The 17,505-nt window shown below is 56.8% G+C and overlaps 1 protein-coding gene across 4 annotated transcripts in view; it reads left to right on the forward strand.

Moving 5' to 3' along the window:
- VDR (vitamin D receptor) overlaps nt 1-16,669 on the forward strand; it is a 46,452-nt gene extending 29,783 nt beyond the window's left edge. For all 4 annotated transcript variants that reach the window (XM_074853848.1, XM_074853849.1, XM_074853850.1 and 1 more), the window contains 7 exons: nt 940-1,070; nt 9,701-9,885; nt 10,096-10,219; nt 10,959-11,130; nt 12,047-12,198; nt 13,769-13,885; nt 15,409-16,669. In XM_074853848.1, the coding sequence (XP_074709949.1) occupies nt 940-1,070; nt 9,701-9,885; nt 10,096-10,219; nt 10,959-11,130; nt 12,047-12,198; nt 13,769-13,885; nt 15,409-15,668 (1,141 nt within the window). In that variant the 3' untranslated portion in view covers nt 15,669-16,669. The remainder of the gene's footprint in view (nt 1-939; nt 1,071-9,700; nt 9,886-10,095; nt 10,220-10,958; nt 11,131-12,046; nt 12,199-13,768; nt 13,886-15,408) is intronic.
- The last annotated feature ends 836 nt before the right edge of the window (nt 16,670-17,505 follow it).

The following is a 17,505-nucleotide window of genomic DNA, read 5'->3' on the forward strand; positions in this document are numbered from 1 at the left end:
GCTCATTACTTGGTTAAAGAGACTCCTCCCCCCTCTCTGCACCCTCCTTTCAGGGAGTTGTAGAGGACCATGAGGTCTCCCCTCAGCCTCCTCTTCTCCACACTAAACCCCCCCAGTTCCCTCAGCCGCTCCCCATCAGACCTGTGCTCCAGACCCTGCACCAGCTCCGTTGCCCTTCTCTGGACACGCTCGAGTCATTCAATTTTCCGTGCTGCCCAGCAATGCCCAAATCTGTGGATGCACCCAACTGGCTGCAAACTCCCCAACTTGGTGTTCTCAAGCAACCAGCTGAGCTGAACAGAATCAGGCCAGTGATGTTCCCAGCACCCTCTTAGCAATCCCCCTCCAGCAGTTTGCTGCCCAGAGAGCTGGATTTGTGCTTGCTTCTGCTCCCGATGCTTGGAGCAGCCTTTTGTACAGTCAAATCACAGAATCACAGAATCGTTCAGGTTGGAAAAGCCCCTCAGGATCATCGAGTCCAACCCTCAGCCTGACTCTACAAAGTTCACAGAATCGCAGAATCGTCTAGGTTGGAAAAGACCTTGAAGATCATCCAGTCCAACCATTGACCTAACACTGACAGTTCCCAACTCCACCAGATCCCTCAGCGCTAAGTCAACTTTACTCTTCAACCCCTCCAGGGATGGGGACTCCACCACCTCCCTGGGCAGCCCATTCCAACGCCCAACAACCCCTTCTGCAAAGAAATGCTTCCTAATATCCAGTCTAAACCTTCCCTGGTGCAACTTGAGGCCATTATCTCTTGTCTTATCGCTTGTTACTTGGTTAAAGAGACTCATCCCCAGCTCTCTGCAGCCTCCTTTCAGGGAGTTGGAGAGGGCCATGAGGTCAAAGTTCTCCCCTACCCCACATCCCCCCAAAATCGGTGTTGATTTGACGTGAGATGGTTTTTAATATTTTTTTTTTGTTCCTCTCCAGGAGAAGCATGAAGAGGAAAGCGATGTTCACGTGCCCGTTCAACGGCGACTGCAAAATCACCAAGGACAACCGGCGGCACTGCCAGGCATGTCGGCTGAAGCGCTGCGTGGACATCGGCATGATGAAAGAGTGTGAGTACGCGGACGCGCGGCCCGCGGGGAACGGCCCGGCTTCGCCCCGTCACCTCCTTTTCCTTCTCGATTAACGGGCGGTGCGGAAGGCAGGCAGGCGGGCGTAAAACCTGAAAGCCCTCCAAGGATTCGAAGAGGATGCAAAGGGCAGGGGATGCGGTGGGTAATGATTGAGAGGAGCTCGTTTAATGATTGAGGCTGCTCCTGTGGTGGTTAGCGATGTGGGGAGCTGATTTTAGCAGAGTCAAGTCTCCTCTGCTGGCTCTTGGGGGGCACCAGCTGAGCGAGAGCATCCGGGGCTGTTGCTGATTAACTCCCTCTTACATCGACTGAACTTATTCCTCTCCCGCCTTCACAAAGTCATCGTCCTCTCCGACGTGTTTTTGCGTGCTCCTCGCCGCATCCAAACAGGGAGAGTTGAATGAGCTTCCCCACAGCGACAGTAATTTCCATTAGCGTGGAACCACCTTGCGTTTCGCTCCGCCGTACCTCTTGGACTTTATTTTTTTTGGGGGGGGGGTGCCCTTTATTCTTGCAACATGGGTCTGTCCATCCAGCCACGTGCACAGCAGAGACTTAAGTAAATAGCAGAGGGAAGCAAAGTCGTTTTTAACCCAATCCAAACACACTAATGTTGTCCAAATATTTATTTTCTTCAACTATATTCATAGATAAGCAGCTTTTAAAAATAAAATGGTTGACACGCTTCCTCCTACGTACAGATGCTTTCCACATCTTAAGTCTTTAGGAGAAGGCTGGTGTTCGCGTAACGTTCAAACCAAAATAACAGCCTTCTGCTAGGAGACATCGCAAACAGGATGTCACGTCGGATGATTGATGGACCTGAAAATTTGGAAAATGGAAGTGGTGCTCATTTCCTTACGCGGTGAGCGGAGGGCAAACAGCATCTGATGTCACAGGGTGCCACCACAGCACCTGGCTCCTCCAGAAAATCAGGTGTTTGCAGGAAAAAATGCCTAAATTTCCAATTGTCCCCAAGATTGAGCAGATCCCCCATGAAGAGAAGATCCCTGGATCTTATTCTTTTAAACTAGCAGCCACGTCCCGTAAAGAGAGAGAAAAAGACCATATAATTCACCAAATATACCCACGTTTTGGGTGAGTGTGAGGACGTGTGAGCCCGTGGTGGCCGGTTGGTGCGGCCCATTTGGCGTAGCCATTGCTACTGAGGGAAATGTGTTGACTTGCACCAGTTAATTACCCAGGAAAGGCCGGAAAATTCAGTGGCAGCGATGCACGGAGCACTTGCACCCGGCCGGGGCCAGGTCCCAGGGATGTGTGTGCTCTCTGCAGGAGTTAACTTGTAAGCGACCTCGTTAGTAAACTGTTACTGGATTAACAAAACCTAATGAGACTAAAAATAGCCTTCCTGTGGACTTTGCTGCTGGTTAAATGAAGGGGAACAGGGTGTGCTGCTGTTATTTTTAGGTTGAATCAAAGATCTTGAAGCTCTTGACAGGGGTTTGTGTCTTCCCCGGGCTGTCGCTGAAGGCGATGAGGATTGTCACAGGCAAGGCTGGGCCAGTTTGGCCCCGCTGCCGCTGGGATCTGAGTCCGAAGCAGAAACAAGAGCGTGAGCCAGGGGTAAAGAGGAGGACGAAGAGGACAGACCTTGTGCCTGTGTTAATTTGGGGTTTGGTGCAGGCAGACCCTTCTCCATCCCCGGAGCGTGGGCTGGTCGGTGGCCTGGATGATTTTAGACATCGCCTCCAGCCCAAACCACGCAGGGCTGAGACCTGTGGCAGCGTGGCCCTGCTGAGGGTCCCTTCCCCGACGTGTGCTCTGAGTTTGGGTGCGGCCAAACCTGGGGAGCGGATGCTGCAGTGATGGGCTGGAGGAGTCGGTGCCTGTTGGGGAGACGCAGCAAGGAAAGGATCACGTATGCTCAAACTGCCCGAGCAAAATCCCTGAGCCACCACGCTCCCCAGGGAGCTGGGGACAGCGTCGGGGCGGCCACTGTCCCCTGCAGAGGGACCAGGGAGGGGGCGAGGTGGAAGCTGGAGGGCACCGAGGTTACGGCCATAGGGCTGGAGCAGGATTTATGGCCCCGCCGCAACGCCTGAGTTCACCCCAAGCTGTCCGCAGCCAACGTTAGCAAATATTTGTGGTTTTCCGCCTGTCTTATCTGCGCGGGGTAAAGCGCAGGGCAAGCGCACAGGGCTGTGGGGCAGGCGATCGGAGGAGGAGAAATCCACCTCGCAGCCCGAGCCGTGGTGCCTGGGAACGCTCCTTGAGCCGCTCTCAGGAGCAGTTTCCCTTCGGATGCCTCCGAGGAGGGCAGGTCCCCCTCCTGCCACCCTGCCCGCTCGCTGCTGCTTTCCCCTAGGATGATGCTTAGCACAAAAGTACTTTAAAGTGGGGTAAAGAGTCTGTTGCTGGACTATCCTGCCTGCTTTGGCACTTGTTTGGGTGGCAAGAAAATGCTGAAGTCACCCCTTCTACCCTGCAAAATTTGCTTTTTGCCTGGAGCTCAGGAGGGAACGTCTGTGTCGGCCAAAACACGGGGTGTTAGATGGACTCAGGCTCCGCAGCCACCCGTGACCTTTGGGTGATTGACTTCTCTTAGTGTCTCTGCCCCTTTTCCCCTGACCTTTAGCAGCTTCTCCAGTGTTTGTGGGACGGGGACCAGGTCATCTGTCCTGCTCGGTCTCAAGGTGTTGCTGTGAGGCAGGAAGATAAATTATGCATCACCAAATCGAGTGGCTGGAGGGACCCACAGGCTCCCCGGGGCTGCAGCGCTCTTACGGCATTGAATTTATCCTCTCCCCGCCACTTTATTTGCTGCTGGGGAATTTTTTTGTGCTGTTGTGGTGCCAGTTAGTTGGGAATCAGTGAATCTCCTTGGGAGGGTCCCCAGTCATGTCCTGAGGCAGTTTGTCCCTCTGCAGCCGGGTCCTCAGCCCTTGGGGAAGGCACTTGCAGAAAATCCCCCTCCCTGGCGCCGCAGCAAGGTCAGTGGTTTGCCTGGGGTCAGCGCCCCGCGGATCTTCTCTCCCCTTTTCCAAGGAAAAGGCTCTCCGGGATCTGGTCGTAGTCACGAGCAGCTGATGCTCAGCATCCTCACCACGAGGCTCCATTTATGAGCTCAGTGCTGAAAATCCCCAAAGGGGAGGAGAAAAATAAAGAAACCAATGTCTCAGAGCCAGGGAGAGGAGCAGAAACTGGAAGAAGATTGTGCAGAGAGAGGGGAATTTCCCAGATCAGTCAGGAGAGGAGCGGAGATGCTCGGGGGAGCCGGCAGGATTTCGGTTGTTTAGGGTGGGACTGCGGGACGAGGGTGAGCAAGGAGGGAGGTGGCCTTCCCAGCTCTCCTCCACTTCCCCGAATAGGCGGTGATACTCCAAGCAAAAAAAAAAAAAGTCCCCCGCTGCCCCAAACGTGGGATGTGTTCCCTGGCCTGGGAGCTGCTGCACGGCGGAGTTGTGCAACGCCGGCTTCTGCGACCCGCGCTGACGCCGGAGCCTGGCCCAGAGGCGAAGCAGGAGCACGAGAGGGAGGGAAGAGTTGTGCCCATCCGGGAAAACGTCACTTGGCGGTGGCCCGGCGTTCTCAGGCTGGCCGGGAAGCGTCTCCGCTCCCCGCGGGCTCAGAGCACATGCTATAAACATCCAGCGTCCTCTGTAATTAGAGCAGGCTTGGGAGCTGGCAGGGGCCGAGCAGCTGGAAAGCCCTCTCCGAAATCTGTGCAGCATTGCTTGGGTGAGCCGTGCCTCAGCTGCGTCGGAGGGACACGACCTCCTTGGCGGGGGGAAGCAGTAGCCGGCGGCCCTGCAGCTGCTGTCGCTGCTCCGATTTGCTCCGGCGCGGGTCCAGGACCTGTGATTTAAATTGCTGCTGCTTCTCAGAACCACAGAGTCACAGAATCGTTCAGGTTGGAAAAGCCCCTCGGGATCATCGAGTCCAACCCTCAGCCCGACTCTACAAAGTTCTCGCCTACCCCACATCCCCCCACAGCTCATCCAAACGGCCCTTAAACCCCCCCAGGGGTGGGGACTCCACCCCCTCCCTGGGCAGCCTGTTCCACTCTCTGACCACTCTGGCGGGGAAACATTTTTCCCTCCTGTCCAGCCTGACCCTCCCCTGTTGCAGTTCAAAGCCGTTCCCTCTCGTTCTGTCACTAATTCCCTGGGAGCAGAGACCAGCACCAACCTCTCCACAACGTCCTTTCAGGGAGCTGCAGAGAGTGATGAGGTCTCCCCTCCCCTTCTCCTCCTCACACTGAACAGCCCCAGCTCCTTCCATCGCTCCTCACAGGATTTATTCTCCAGGCCCTTCCCCAGCTCGTTGCCCTCCTCTGCCCTCGCTCCAGCCCCTCGAGATCTCTCTGGGATTGAGGTGCCAAACTTCCCTCCTCTCTGGTTTCCCTGCAAGCCCACGGGCTGTAGGAGATGCACACCGGCCGGCCAGCCTGCAGCATCCCGTTACCCACCCTCCAGCCATCGCAATGTTTCAGTTCCTGTTGTGCAATTGGGGTTTTTTCTGCCCGTGCCACTCCTTGGCCCATCCCTGTTCCCACCGGCTGCGCGGCCGATTACACCTGCAGGGATTTGGCTCCGTCTTCCAATGACCATCCTGAGGCGTCACAGCCAGGGTTTGGGGCAGGTCAGCGGGGCTGAAAGGTACATTCTGGGGGGAAGCAGCAGGGATGAATTCAGTTTTGCTCCCCGGCTTTCAAGGCTGTGTCCGGGGTCTTTGCTGTGTGAACTGCCACAACAACCCCCAGCAGCGCTCCAGGCCTGGGGAGGAGTGGCTGGAGAGCTGCCAGTCAGAGAGGGACCTGGGGGGGATTGGTAATGAGCCAGCAGCGTGCCCAGGTGGCCAAGAAGGCCAGTGGCATCCTGGCTTGTACCAGCACCAGCGTGACCAGCAGGGACAGGGCAGGGAACTGACCCCTGTGCTCGGCACTGGTGAGGCCGCCCCTCAATGAGTGGGTTCAGTTTTGGGCCCCTCACCCCAAAAAGGACCTTGAATGACTCGAGCGTGTCCAGAGAAGGGCAACGGAGCTGGTGCAGGGTCTGGAGCACAGGTCTGATGGGGAGCGGCTGAGGGACCTGGGGGGGTTGAGTGTGGAGAAGAGGAGGCTGAGGGGAGACCTCCTGGCCCTCTGCAACTCCCTGAAAGGAGGGTGCAGAGAGGGGGGAGGAGTCTCTTGAGCCAAGGAGCCAGCGGCAGGCCAAGAGGGAATGGCCTCAAGCTGCGCCAGGGCAGGGTCAGACTGGCTCTTAGGAAGGATTTCTTTGCAGAAGGGGCTGTTGGGCGTTGGAATGGGCTGCCCAGGGCAGGGGGGGAGTCCCCATCCCTGGAGGGGTTGAAGAGTCGGGTTGAGCCAGCGCTGAGGGATCTGGTGGAGTTGGGAACGGTCAGGGGGAGGTTCATGGTGGGGCTGGAGGAGCTTCAAGGGCTTTTCCAACCTGGATGATTCTGGGATTCTGGGATTCTGTGAACTGGTGCAGAGCCATCCTGGGGATCCTCAGCAGCTAAGCGGGGTCCCAACACCCTGCAGGGCAGCTCAGGGGATGGTTCCTGACCTTGATGCATGCGCCTTGGCCCTGTCCCTACACCGCACTACACTGCTTTTGCTGCTTGGCCCTCATTCAGCCATGAATCACTCCAAAGCTGCTTCTGTGATGGGTGTTTTTGTCCCCAACCAGGGGACACCAGCTTGGTTTCTGACCGCCACCACTGTCCCAGCAAGATCCCAAATGCCACCCCACCATGACGGCTGTGCCAGGCAGGCTGTCCCAGGGTGAGGGAACAACCCCCCAGCGTTTTGCACCCCTGGGGCTGAATGGTTCCCCCAGCTCCAGGTGGAGCAGGCAGAAGTACCCACCATTCAATGAAACGCTCAAACTCCATCCAGTGAACACGTTTCTTGCCTGATGTTTCCTAAACTTCAATTTTGCTTTATATTTGGCTGCTCTTTCCTCTCCTGACGGAGCGAGTCTGCCTTTGTGCTGCTCCACATCATCCTCCAGTGCTTCCAAGCCCCTGGTTTTGGCCAGGGCTGTATCCTCATGCGCTACCCTCGGTGTCGGCCGTGGCTTCCCCTGCTGCCCTCGTGGTGTCTCGCAAAGGGGGCCAGCGTCTGTCTGGAAGCGATGGGCAGATGTTATCTCAGCCTCTGGGTCAGGGCAGCCCACAAACGCTCCGCCACGTCGCTGGTTGTGCCAGGAGTCTACGGCTGGACGTCTCCAGCTCAGGGTTTGGAAAGAAATCGGAGCTGAGGCGTGAGCCGGGATCTCAAGTGGAAGGTGCCGGCATCAAGCTGCTTCCTGGTGCTGTTTCCCACCTCGAGGCAGGCAGGAACGTGATGGGCAACATCCATCCTTCTGTGAGGAAAAATGAGGGTCGAATCCTTTCCCCCAGGACTTTACAAAGCAGGAAAGTCACTTCGCTGACATCCCTCGTCCACGTTACCCCCCAGTCCTACCGAAAAGCCGTTCCTCCGGCGCGGCCAGGCGAGGGGCATTTCAGGTTTGCCGCTCCCCATCGTCACCAGGAACGATTTCACCCGAAAGGCCGGGGGTGGTTCCCAATCCACAGCACCGATGCTGCTGGGCTGTGTCGTGGCTGTGTCACAGCACTGCCCTTCGCCACACCAGACAAGCTGGAAGGAAATTGTTATTCCCCTTTATCTGATTTTTTTTTTTTTTAAAACACCCTTTAATTTGCCTGCGGGGGCTTCCTTTGGGTTTTACTCTCCTGTGGCCTCCAGCGAGTCCTCGCAGAGCATTAAACACCAAACCTGGGACCTGGTGCTGGCTGGGGCCCGTTTCTGTCAACGTCGCTGGCAGTTCAGCCGTGGATTCCCAGCAGCGTGCGGCCCACGTGCTCTGCCGAGCCTCGGGGCAGCCCTGGGACGTACAGAGAAACGGGATGTTTCATCGCATCGACCCTGTGTAGGGAAATCTGGCTGCCTTAGGGGGTCGTACCTGGGAGCACAAACCTTGCCAGCATTTGTTCCTCCACCAAAGCGATGCTTTGGGAAATGCTTTTGCTTTTCAGCTCCTACCAGTGTGAGAAACGCTGCCGCCTCGCTGCTTCAAATCTGGGTGGATTTCCTAAAGCTGGGTGAGAAATCCCAAGGCAGTCTTGCCCCAACACAGAAACATCCTTTTCTTTCCAGTCCGCTCTGTGGGTTCTTCCTAATTTCGCATCGATTCACTTGCAGGATCTGAGGTTTTCTTGGTGTAGACACCTACAATAACCCCTTCCGGAGCCCCAGGGCTTGGGACAGACCGTGCTGGCAAAGACTTTGAACACCATGACCACAGCCCAAGCGCTCAGCTCTTTGCCCCATCCTCATTCCCAGCCCCACGTGGTTCTTTCCCCACAGATGCTGCCTCATCTATGAACAGTTTCCCTTCTCGCACGCAGCGCCCAGATGGATCTGATGCTTTTGTAATAAAAACCAGGTTGGGAGATGGCAAAACCCTAATTTTTCTCCCCAAGCGGTCGTGCTGTCCCCCGCAGAGCTGGCCGTAACGTGCTGATCGTGAGAGCGACCTTTCAGCCCCAGCCGGTTGTTCCCGTGCCTCCGAGATCTTCAAGTCCCCTCTGAGATTGTGCAAGTTTGAAAACATATTGGAAAAATGCCGTCGGCTAAGGGTGGCAGAAAGGAGCAGGGACTGAAAACAGTTCCTTGCCTCGAGCCCTGCGACCGTGGCTCCCGTTGCCCTTTGCCGACCTCTCGTCCCGAATTCCACCACAAATTGCCCAGCATCCAATCTCTCTGCAACCCAAGGCAGGCAGAAAGCCGCCTCGTCATCAGATAACGTGCTTGAGGTTTTCTTTAATGACTGGTTAAAGGGCTAATAACATCTCGAGGAATGGGCACTGCTATTTTTAGGACCGCTGGTGGATGTGTATTAACAGGTACTTTTGTGAATGTGTGACTCTGTTACGAGGATGGGGGGGTTGCTACACCAAGAGATCGTTGCGGGTCCCTGTTTTCTTCTCTTTCAACCCTGTGAGGCTATTCAGGGCTTTAAGGTCTTTTTAAAAAAGTAAGATTTGAGCCCAAATTGCCTGTGGATGCTCTCCTTCCCTAATGGGAGAAGCCTTGCGTATGGCCTTTGAGTCCAGCCCTTGGCCACTGCCGAAGGCTGTCACCCATAATACAAGCCATAAATACCCAATTTGGGGAGTGGGGGTATGTTTATATGTCCCCTTAGCTTAAAAATATTTGCCATGATGCCAAAGGACTGCGGGATACCCAGGCTATCGCTGCTGACGGAGGCTGAGCGGTGCCGCGTCGGGCTCCCTCTGTTGTCGAGCGCTGCTGACAACAGCGCCGGAGTGAGATGAACCCACTGGCCTGAGTCTTGCAGGATCAAGATTTCTTTCACCTGAAAGCACAGAGCAAACATGTGGCAGCGCTGATGTGACCTTATTGCACCCGGTCCTTGCCTAAAAGCACCCGAGTGGGCTATAAATTGTGTCGGTCTCGTAGCAAAAAGCCGTGACCCGGCAGTCGAGGAGAGGAGCCGGATGGGGTTGATGCAGGTTTAATAACTGATTAGCAAGGGAATGGGGATGCTGGCTGCAGCGGCCTGGGGTCACTTCAATCCCTGTTTCGCCTGTTTCTGACGCTTTCCCTGTCCCTGCAGTCATCCTGACAGACGAGGAGGTTCAGAGGAAGCGCGAGATGATACTGAAGCGCAAGGAGGAAGAGGCGCTCAAGGAGAGTCTGAAGCCCAAACTCTCAGAGGAGCAGCAGAAAGTCATCGACGTCCTCCTCGAGGCTCATCGCAAAACCTACGACCCCACGTACGCCGACTTCACCAAGTTTCGGGTACGTCCGGGGCACGCCAGCCCCGATTCCCACACACGGGACCAAGCGGTTCCTGCCCAGATGCCCCAAACCCGCTTCATCCCATGATTTCTCCTTAGTGAGGAGTTAAAAATCCCAGTGCAAAAACCTCGATGGTGTTGGCAGCAGGCGAACGGCTGCCACCGACTTGCTCTCCCAGCCCCATTCCTCACGTCCTGCTCTCTCTTCCAGCCCCCCGTGAGAAGCAGCCCTAGCAACAGAGGGGCAGCAAGATCCTCCTCCCTCCTCACCCAGGACTTGTCCTCAGAGGACTCCACCGACCTCTTTGGCTCCGATGCCTTCAGCACGTTTCCAGGTACCACGCTCACCTCTCTGTAGGCGATGGGGGTAGAATTGAAACAGCTTTACCTAAATCTGGCCATTCAAACCCTTGTTTTACCTCTTCTGGGGAGCTTATTGAACTGTAAGACCCTCCTGGGGGTGTTGCAAAGGTTTTTTGTGAGCAAAAAGCATTAAATGCTTGCCAGGATCGTGGCCCTGCAGACCTCTGTGTGTCTGAGTCCTCCAGGATGGCCAAGGGGAGTGTGTTAGACTGGCTCTTAGGAAGGATTTCTTTGCAGAAGGGGCTGTTGGGCGTTGGAATGGGCTGCCCAGGGCAGGGGGGGAGTCCCCATCCCTGGAGGGGTTGAAGAGTCGGGTTGAGCCAGCGCTGAGGGATCTGGTGGAGTTGGGAATGGTCAGGGTGAGGTTCATGGTGGGGCTGGAGGAGCTTCAAGGGCTTTTCCAACCCGGATGATTCTGTCATTCTGTGAAGGTGAACGCTGGGCTGCGGTGTCGCCGCTCTGGCTGCAGTTAGACTTGATCCCAGCACAGGAGAGGAGTTAAAGGCCTCAGTGCAAAAATCTTGATGCTGTTGGCAGCCAGCGAACGCCTGCTCCTCTCCCAGCCCCGTTCCTCATGTCCTGCTGTCTAAACACAGCACAAAGCCCTCCTGGTGGGACGAACGCCGTTCCCGCTGCGACGGGCATCCTTCCCCTCACCCGGAATGTCTTGCCTACAACCGAGGTACCCTCTGACCGTCTCCCTCTCTCCAGAGTCTGTGGAGCCCCAGATGTTTTCGAACCTGGTGCTCTCCGAGGAGAACGACGAGACCTCCTCCATGAACATCGACTTCTCCCACCTCTCCATGCTCCCGCACTTGGCCGACCTGGTCAGCTACAGCATACAGAAGGTGATCGGCTTTGCCAAAATGATCCCTGGATTCAGGTGAGACGTTTGCTCCCAGATGTGATGTCCATGATGGTTTTCTACTCTCTGGAATCCCGTCCTACCCTTCACAGCCAGATCATTTTTCTCTGTTTCATCTTCACAGCCGTCCCTCAGGCTCTGTTCCCTTCCCAGGTCTGTTCCTACTTTCATGTTTTCTGTCTCTCCCCCTTCCTGGGGTTACTCCTCTCCTGCCTTTACCCTGATTCACCTGTCAACAAAACCCTTGAGCTCCTGAGATGCTCAAAGCCATGTGAGTGGTCCCCATCCTGGTTTGTGAAGGACCTCAGGTCCTGTTTAACTTGAGGCTGGTGTCTGGGTCGCTGGGTGCTGCCCCTCAATAAATAGAGCTGCAGAAATACCTGATGCTTAATCACAGAATGAGAAAATCATCTCGGGTGGAAAAGCTCTTGAAGTTCCTCCAGCCCCACCATGAACCTCCCCCTGACCGTTCCCAACTCCACCAGATCCCTCAGCGCTGGCTCAACCCGACTCTTCAACCCCTCCAGGGATGGGGACTCCCCCCCTGCCCTGGGCAGCCCATTCCAACGCCCAACAGCCCCTTCTGCAAAGAAATCCTTCCTAAGAGCCAGTCTGACCCTGCCCTGGCACAGCTTGAGGCCATTCCCTCTTGGCCTGCCGCTGGGTCCTTGGCTCAAGAGACTCCTTCCCCCTCTCTGCACCCTCCTTTCAGGCAGTTGTAGAGGGAGGTTGCAGAGAGATGGGGATGAGTCTCCTGAACCAAGTAACCAGCGATAGGAGAAGAGAATCACACAGAAACCCAGGGTGAGGCAGAAGCTGGGGTGCCCCCAGCAAAGGGACTGGGTTACTGATGGAGAACCTGGCGCATGGGTGGCTGGTTTCTGTGGCTTTGCTCGCTGGGTGGATCTCACATCACCCTCTTCCCCCTGCCCAGGGATCTGGCAGCAGAGGACCAGATCGTCCTGCTGAAATCCAGCGCCATCGAGGTGATCATGCTGCGCTCGAACCAGTCCTTCACCCTCGAGGACATGACGTGGACCTGTGGCAGCAACGACTTCAAGTACAGGATCAGCGATGTCACCCAAGGTAAAGGCTTCCGGACACTCTCCCGGGCTAAGAAATGTCATCCCAGCCTTAAATTTGGATGCAGAAATCCCATCCTGAGCAGTGTGCAAGCAGGGACGCGTTGGCAGGCTGCACGGCTTGTAACCTCTGTCCCGGCCCCAGCCCTGTGCCGTGGGATGCGTGTGCCTCCTGCAGCCACGCCGGGTGGCTGGGAAGGGCCGAGAACTCCTGAAGAAAAGCAAAGCCAGAGAATGTGCCCGTAGCTCAGAGCTGTCTCCAACTCCTCTGCCTTGCCACAGGGGATGAGTTCAGTTTGCTCCGTGCTGCCATGAGGGCTGGAAAGCCGCTGTGCCATCCCTCTGCAGCCAGGAAACCCTTCTGCTTAGGAAAAGTGGTGAAGCCTGCCCTAAACCTCCCCCGCTTGAGGATTTGGGGACCAACACAGAGAACAGGGTGTGCAGATCATCCATATGGACCTTAAATCTCTCCCTGCACTTGGAAGAGCCTTGGAGTAACCTGCCAGTCAGAGAGGGACCTGGGGGGGATTGGTAATGAGCCAGCAGCGTGCCCAGGTGGCCAAGAAGGCCAGTGGCATCCTGGCTTGTACCAGCACCAGCGTGGCCAGCAGGGACAGGGAAGGGATCTGACCCCTGGGCTCGGCACTGGTGAGGCCGCCCCTCGATGAGTGGGTTCAGTTTTGGGCCCCTCACCCCAAAAAGGCCCTTGAATGACTCGAGTGTGTCCAGAGAAGGGCAACGGAGCTGGTGCAGGGTCTGGAGCACAGGTCTGATGGGGAGCGGCTGAGGGACCTGGGGGGGTTTAGTGTGGAGAAGAGGAGGCTGAGGGGAGACCTCCTGGCTCTCTGCAACTCCCTGAAAGGAGGGTGCAGAGAGGGGGGAGGAGTCTCTTGAGCCAAGGACCCAGCGGCAGGCCAAGAGGGAATGGCCTCAAGCTGCGCCAGGGCAGGGTCAGACTGGCTCTTAGGAAGGATTTCTTCGCAGAAGGGGCTGTTGGGCGTTGGAATGGGCTGCCCAGGGCAGGGGGGGAGTCCCCATCCCTGGAGGGGTTGAAGAGTCGGGTTGAGCCAGCGCTGAGGGATCTGGTGGAGTTGGGAACGGTCAGGGGGAGGTTCATGGTGGGGCTGGAGGAGCTTCAAGGGCTTTTCCAACCCAGATGATTCTGGGATTCTGTGGGGATGCCGAGACCCTCGGTGCGAGGGCGAGATCCCAGGGGACCAGGCACGGGGCAGTTGGCACCCACTGAACGCAGGAAAAAGATCTGCTTGCAGGAGAGCTCTGGGCACACGAGGTGGGGTTTGTGATGCTTGGGCAGCACACGGTGCGCTGTGGCCGTGGTGATAAGGAGGCAAAATGTCCGTAGGTTAATTGTCTTTATGGATTTCAAAAGCAAACGCTGCTCTGTAATCTCCTGCTTTAAAGAAATTACTGGGGAGAAAAGCACAATTAAAAACCAAAGTCCTCTTCCTGCTGTCCTGGCTCTCTGCTGTGCTGAAAGAGGCGCTGCCGAGCTCCACGCTCATCCCTCAGCTGTGGGAGATCTTGTTCTTGCTCAAGGTCCTTTCTCTCCCCAGCTGGTCACAGCATGGACCTGCTCGAGCCGCTGGTGAAATTCCAGGTTGGCTTGAAGAAGCTGAACCTTCATGAAGAAGAGCACGTGCTCCTCATGGCCATCTGCATCCTGTCCCCAGGTAGGAGCACACTCATCCCCCAAGGTCACTAACCTGTCACCTGCTTTGCTGATTAAGGATACCAATTAAACTCAGACACCAGAGTGAAAAGAGCAGGCGTATTTTACTGGGGATAACTAAATAATGTAATAGTAATACAGAAAACGTACGGTAAGAAAAGACAGAACAGGGCACTTGAAGCAAACAAATAGGAAAATACAGGGTAATGCATCAAATCGTTACTACGAGAGAGAGTGAATAGTGATTAAGAAAGATCCATCACTACTTGCACCCGTTACCAGCATCTAGATCCGCAGATGCTGGGCAGCCCTGGGTGCAGTGAGGATTTGTTGAGCATTTCCCAGCACATGGGAAATCCTACACGGTGCATCCACCCGTAGCTGAGGCACCCAAAGTCGCTGCAAGCGGGTCCAGCCTTATGTACCAAAAAAATCAGCAAGTCAGAATAACGGGCACCTTTGTTTTGAGTGGAAACATCTGGTTTCACTCTCCGATTAGATTCCCCCAGAGCCTGGCCAGGGCTCAAGGAGGAAGCCAAGGGAGTTTCCCTGCTTATCTAATTGATTTATGAGCAAGTTCACACATCTGGTCACGAGGCCGGAGAGCTGGTTCCATGGCCCTGTCAGCTTGCCCCTGCACAACAAAGGATGAAGATATATTCAGGATAGACATGTTTTATGATATCTAAGCTAGATCTTTCATTAACAAGCATACTTGTTAACACTCCAAAAAGGCCCTTGAATGACTCGAGCGTGTCCAGAGAAGGGCAACGGAGCTGGTGCAGGGTCTGGAGCACAGGTCTGATGGGGAGCGGCTGAGGGAACTGGGGGGGTTTAGTGTGGAGAAGAGGAGGCTGAGGGGAGACCTCCTGGCCCTCTGCAACCCCCTGAAAGGAGGGTGCAGAGAGGGGGGTTGAGTCTCTTGAGCCAAGGAGCCAGCGGCAGGCCAAGAGGGAATGGCCTCAAGCTGCGCCAGGGCAGGGTCAGACTGGCTCTTAGGAAGGATTTCTTTGCAGAAGGGGCTGTTGGGCATTGGAATGGGCTGCCCAGGGCAGGGGGGGAGTCCCCATCCCTGGAGGGGTTGAAGAGTCGGGTTGAGCCAGCGCTGAGGGATCTGGTGGAGTTGGGAACGGTCAGGGGGAGGTTCATGGTGGGGCTGGAGGAGCTTCAAGGGCTTTTCCAACCCGGGTGATTCTGGGATTCTGTGATACATCTTTCACTAATGATCACATACTGAGTCAGCAGCTTCAGCTTGTGGCCTGTTGTTCAGGCTTCAATACTTCAACAATTCAGCGCTTTTTTCCATCAGCGTAGGTGGTTTGTTCTAACCCAGCACAATACCTACTAGCACCATGGTTATCAGTTATAAAATACACAGGATTCATCTACAGGTCAACTCTGGCTTGGGCCTGTTGTCCAAGCCTGAGCACTTCATCACCTTTTGGCTGTGTCACCCTTCCCTGCGTCTCCATCGAGGCCAGCTGGGAAAAGGGAATCACCCCCTGCATCCGTGCTGTTTCCTAGATCGCCCGGGCGTGCAGGACACCTCACTGGTGGAATCCCTCCAGGATCGCCTCTCGGAGATCCTCCAAACCTACATCCGCTGCCGGCACCCTCCTCCCGGCAGCCGCCTGCTCTACGCCAAGATGATCCAGAAGCTGGCGGACCTGCGCAGCCTGAACGAGGAGCACTCCAAGCAGTACCGCTGCCTCTCCTTCCAGCCCGAGCACAGCATGCAGCTCACGCCGCTGGTGCTCGAGGTCTTCGGCAATGAGATCTCCTGACTCCAGCCGTGGGGTTTGAGCACCCACCAGTAAAGGGATAAGTCAGCCCGGCTTCCCCCGCGGCAGCGAGTGGAGAGACGTGACCCCGGGCAGGAGTTTTCCACACGGACAGTTTGGTTTCACACTACTGGAGCTCCTGTTTTTTCTTCTCCTCCATGGCGGCCGAGGTTTGCTCCTGACAGACCCAAATCCGTCTGGTTTCCCCCCGCTCCGTGAGCAGCTTTTCCGCTTCCCTGCCATCTGCAAGAGCTGACTTATCCCTTTATGGATCCTTTGAAGCTGGGCTGCCTCCAATCCACTTCTTTCTTGACCCAAAAAATCAGGCTGCTTGGAAGGAGAAGCGCCGGGGGAATTTAGCATGGGGAGACGGACTCGCGCCGTCGCTGAGCCGTTGGTGCCGTCCTCCCTCCCTAAAATCTGCAGCGCTTGCCCCCCTCCCCCCACGTTTCAAAACGGGGGACACAGATTGAATTGCACACCCCAAATCCCTGCTGGGAACGGCCGTGGGGTGTGTCCCCACGCGTGCGACCCCCTAAAACCACTCCCGTGGGACTGGGACGAGGCCTGAGCCGCCCGTGTCAGCCCAAGAGGGGGAATTTGTCCTCGGCCCTCAAAGAAAACAACCGGCGGAGCCATCAGATGCCTTCTCCGCACTCCGGCCTGGCATGGGGGGAGCGTGGGGGTTGTCTCGGGGTGCCACCGCGCTCTCAGAGCTGAACCCCCCTTTCCTGTGGCTCTCGGGTACGACTCCCGGGGCTCCCCGCAACCTGTGAGGGCGCAGCGGGCCCAGCTCGGTTTGGGCACCTTGTGGGGTCCTGGGCTGCGCTGGGAGCAGGCGCCGGAGGCTGCTCCGTGTCACCGGCCCCCTGAGGTGCCGGTAGAGACACCCCCGTTTGGGGCGGGGGGGAGGCTCTGGGGCCCCCCCACGCCGTGCAGAGTGTCTGGGAGGGGACCCACCTCGCTGCCAGCTGCTGCAAATAAAATCATGCTTGGGAACAGTGCCTGAGCTGGTTTGGGAGGTTTTTTTTGGGGGGGGGGGGGGGCGGGGCTGCGTGTCTGTCTGTCTGTCCCCGAATCCCAGAATCATCCCGGTTGGAAAAGCCCTTGAAGCTCCTCCAGCCCCACCATGAACCTCCCCCTGACCGTTCCCAACTCCACCAGATCCCTCAGCGCTGGCTCAACCCGACTCTTCAACCCCTCCAGGGATGGGGACTCCCCCCCTGCCCTGGGCAGCCCATTCCAACGCCCAACAACCCCTTCTGCAAAGAAATCCTTCCTAAGAGCCAGTCTGACCCTGCCCTGGCGCAGCTTGAGGCCATTCCCTCTTGGCCTGCCGCTGGCTCCTTGGCTCAAGAGACTCCTCCCCCCTCTCTGCACCCTCCTTTCAGGGAGTTGCAGAGGGCCAGGAGGTCTCCCCTCAGCCTCCTCTTCTCCACACTAAACCCCCCCAGGTCCCTCAGCCGCTCCCCATCAGACCTGTGCTCCAGACCCTGCACCAGCTCCGTTGCCCTTCTCTGGACACGCTCGAGTCATTCAAGGGCCTTTTTGGGGTGAGGGGCCCAAAACTGAACCCACTCAGCGAGCACTCGTGTCCCCGCGGGCTCTGCAGGACCGTGTCCCCGTGTCCCCGTGTCTGTTTGTCCTAGGGGGGCTGGCGGCGGTGTCCGCGGGGCCCGGGCAGCCCCTGTGCCCACCGCCGTGTCCGTGTCTGTGTGTCCCTGTACGCCCACGCGTGTCCGTGGGTCCCCCAGCGGGTCCCTCTGTCCGCCCGTAAGTCCCCGCAGACTCGGACGTGGCCACGCCCCCAAGAAGCCCCGCCCTGGCTCCGCCCCTACCG

This window comes from Strix uralensis, chromosome 33 (assembly GCF_047716275.1).
Source record: "Strix uralensis isolate ZFMK-TIS-50842 chromosome 33, bStrUra1, whole genome shotgun sequence".
NCBI classification, from domain to species: Eukaryota; Metazoa; Chordata; class Aves; order Strigiformes; family Strigidae; genus Strix; species Strix uralensis.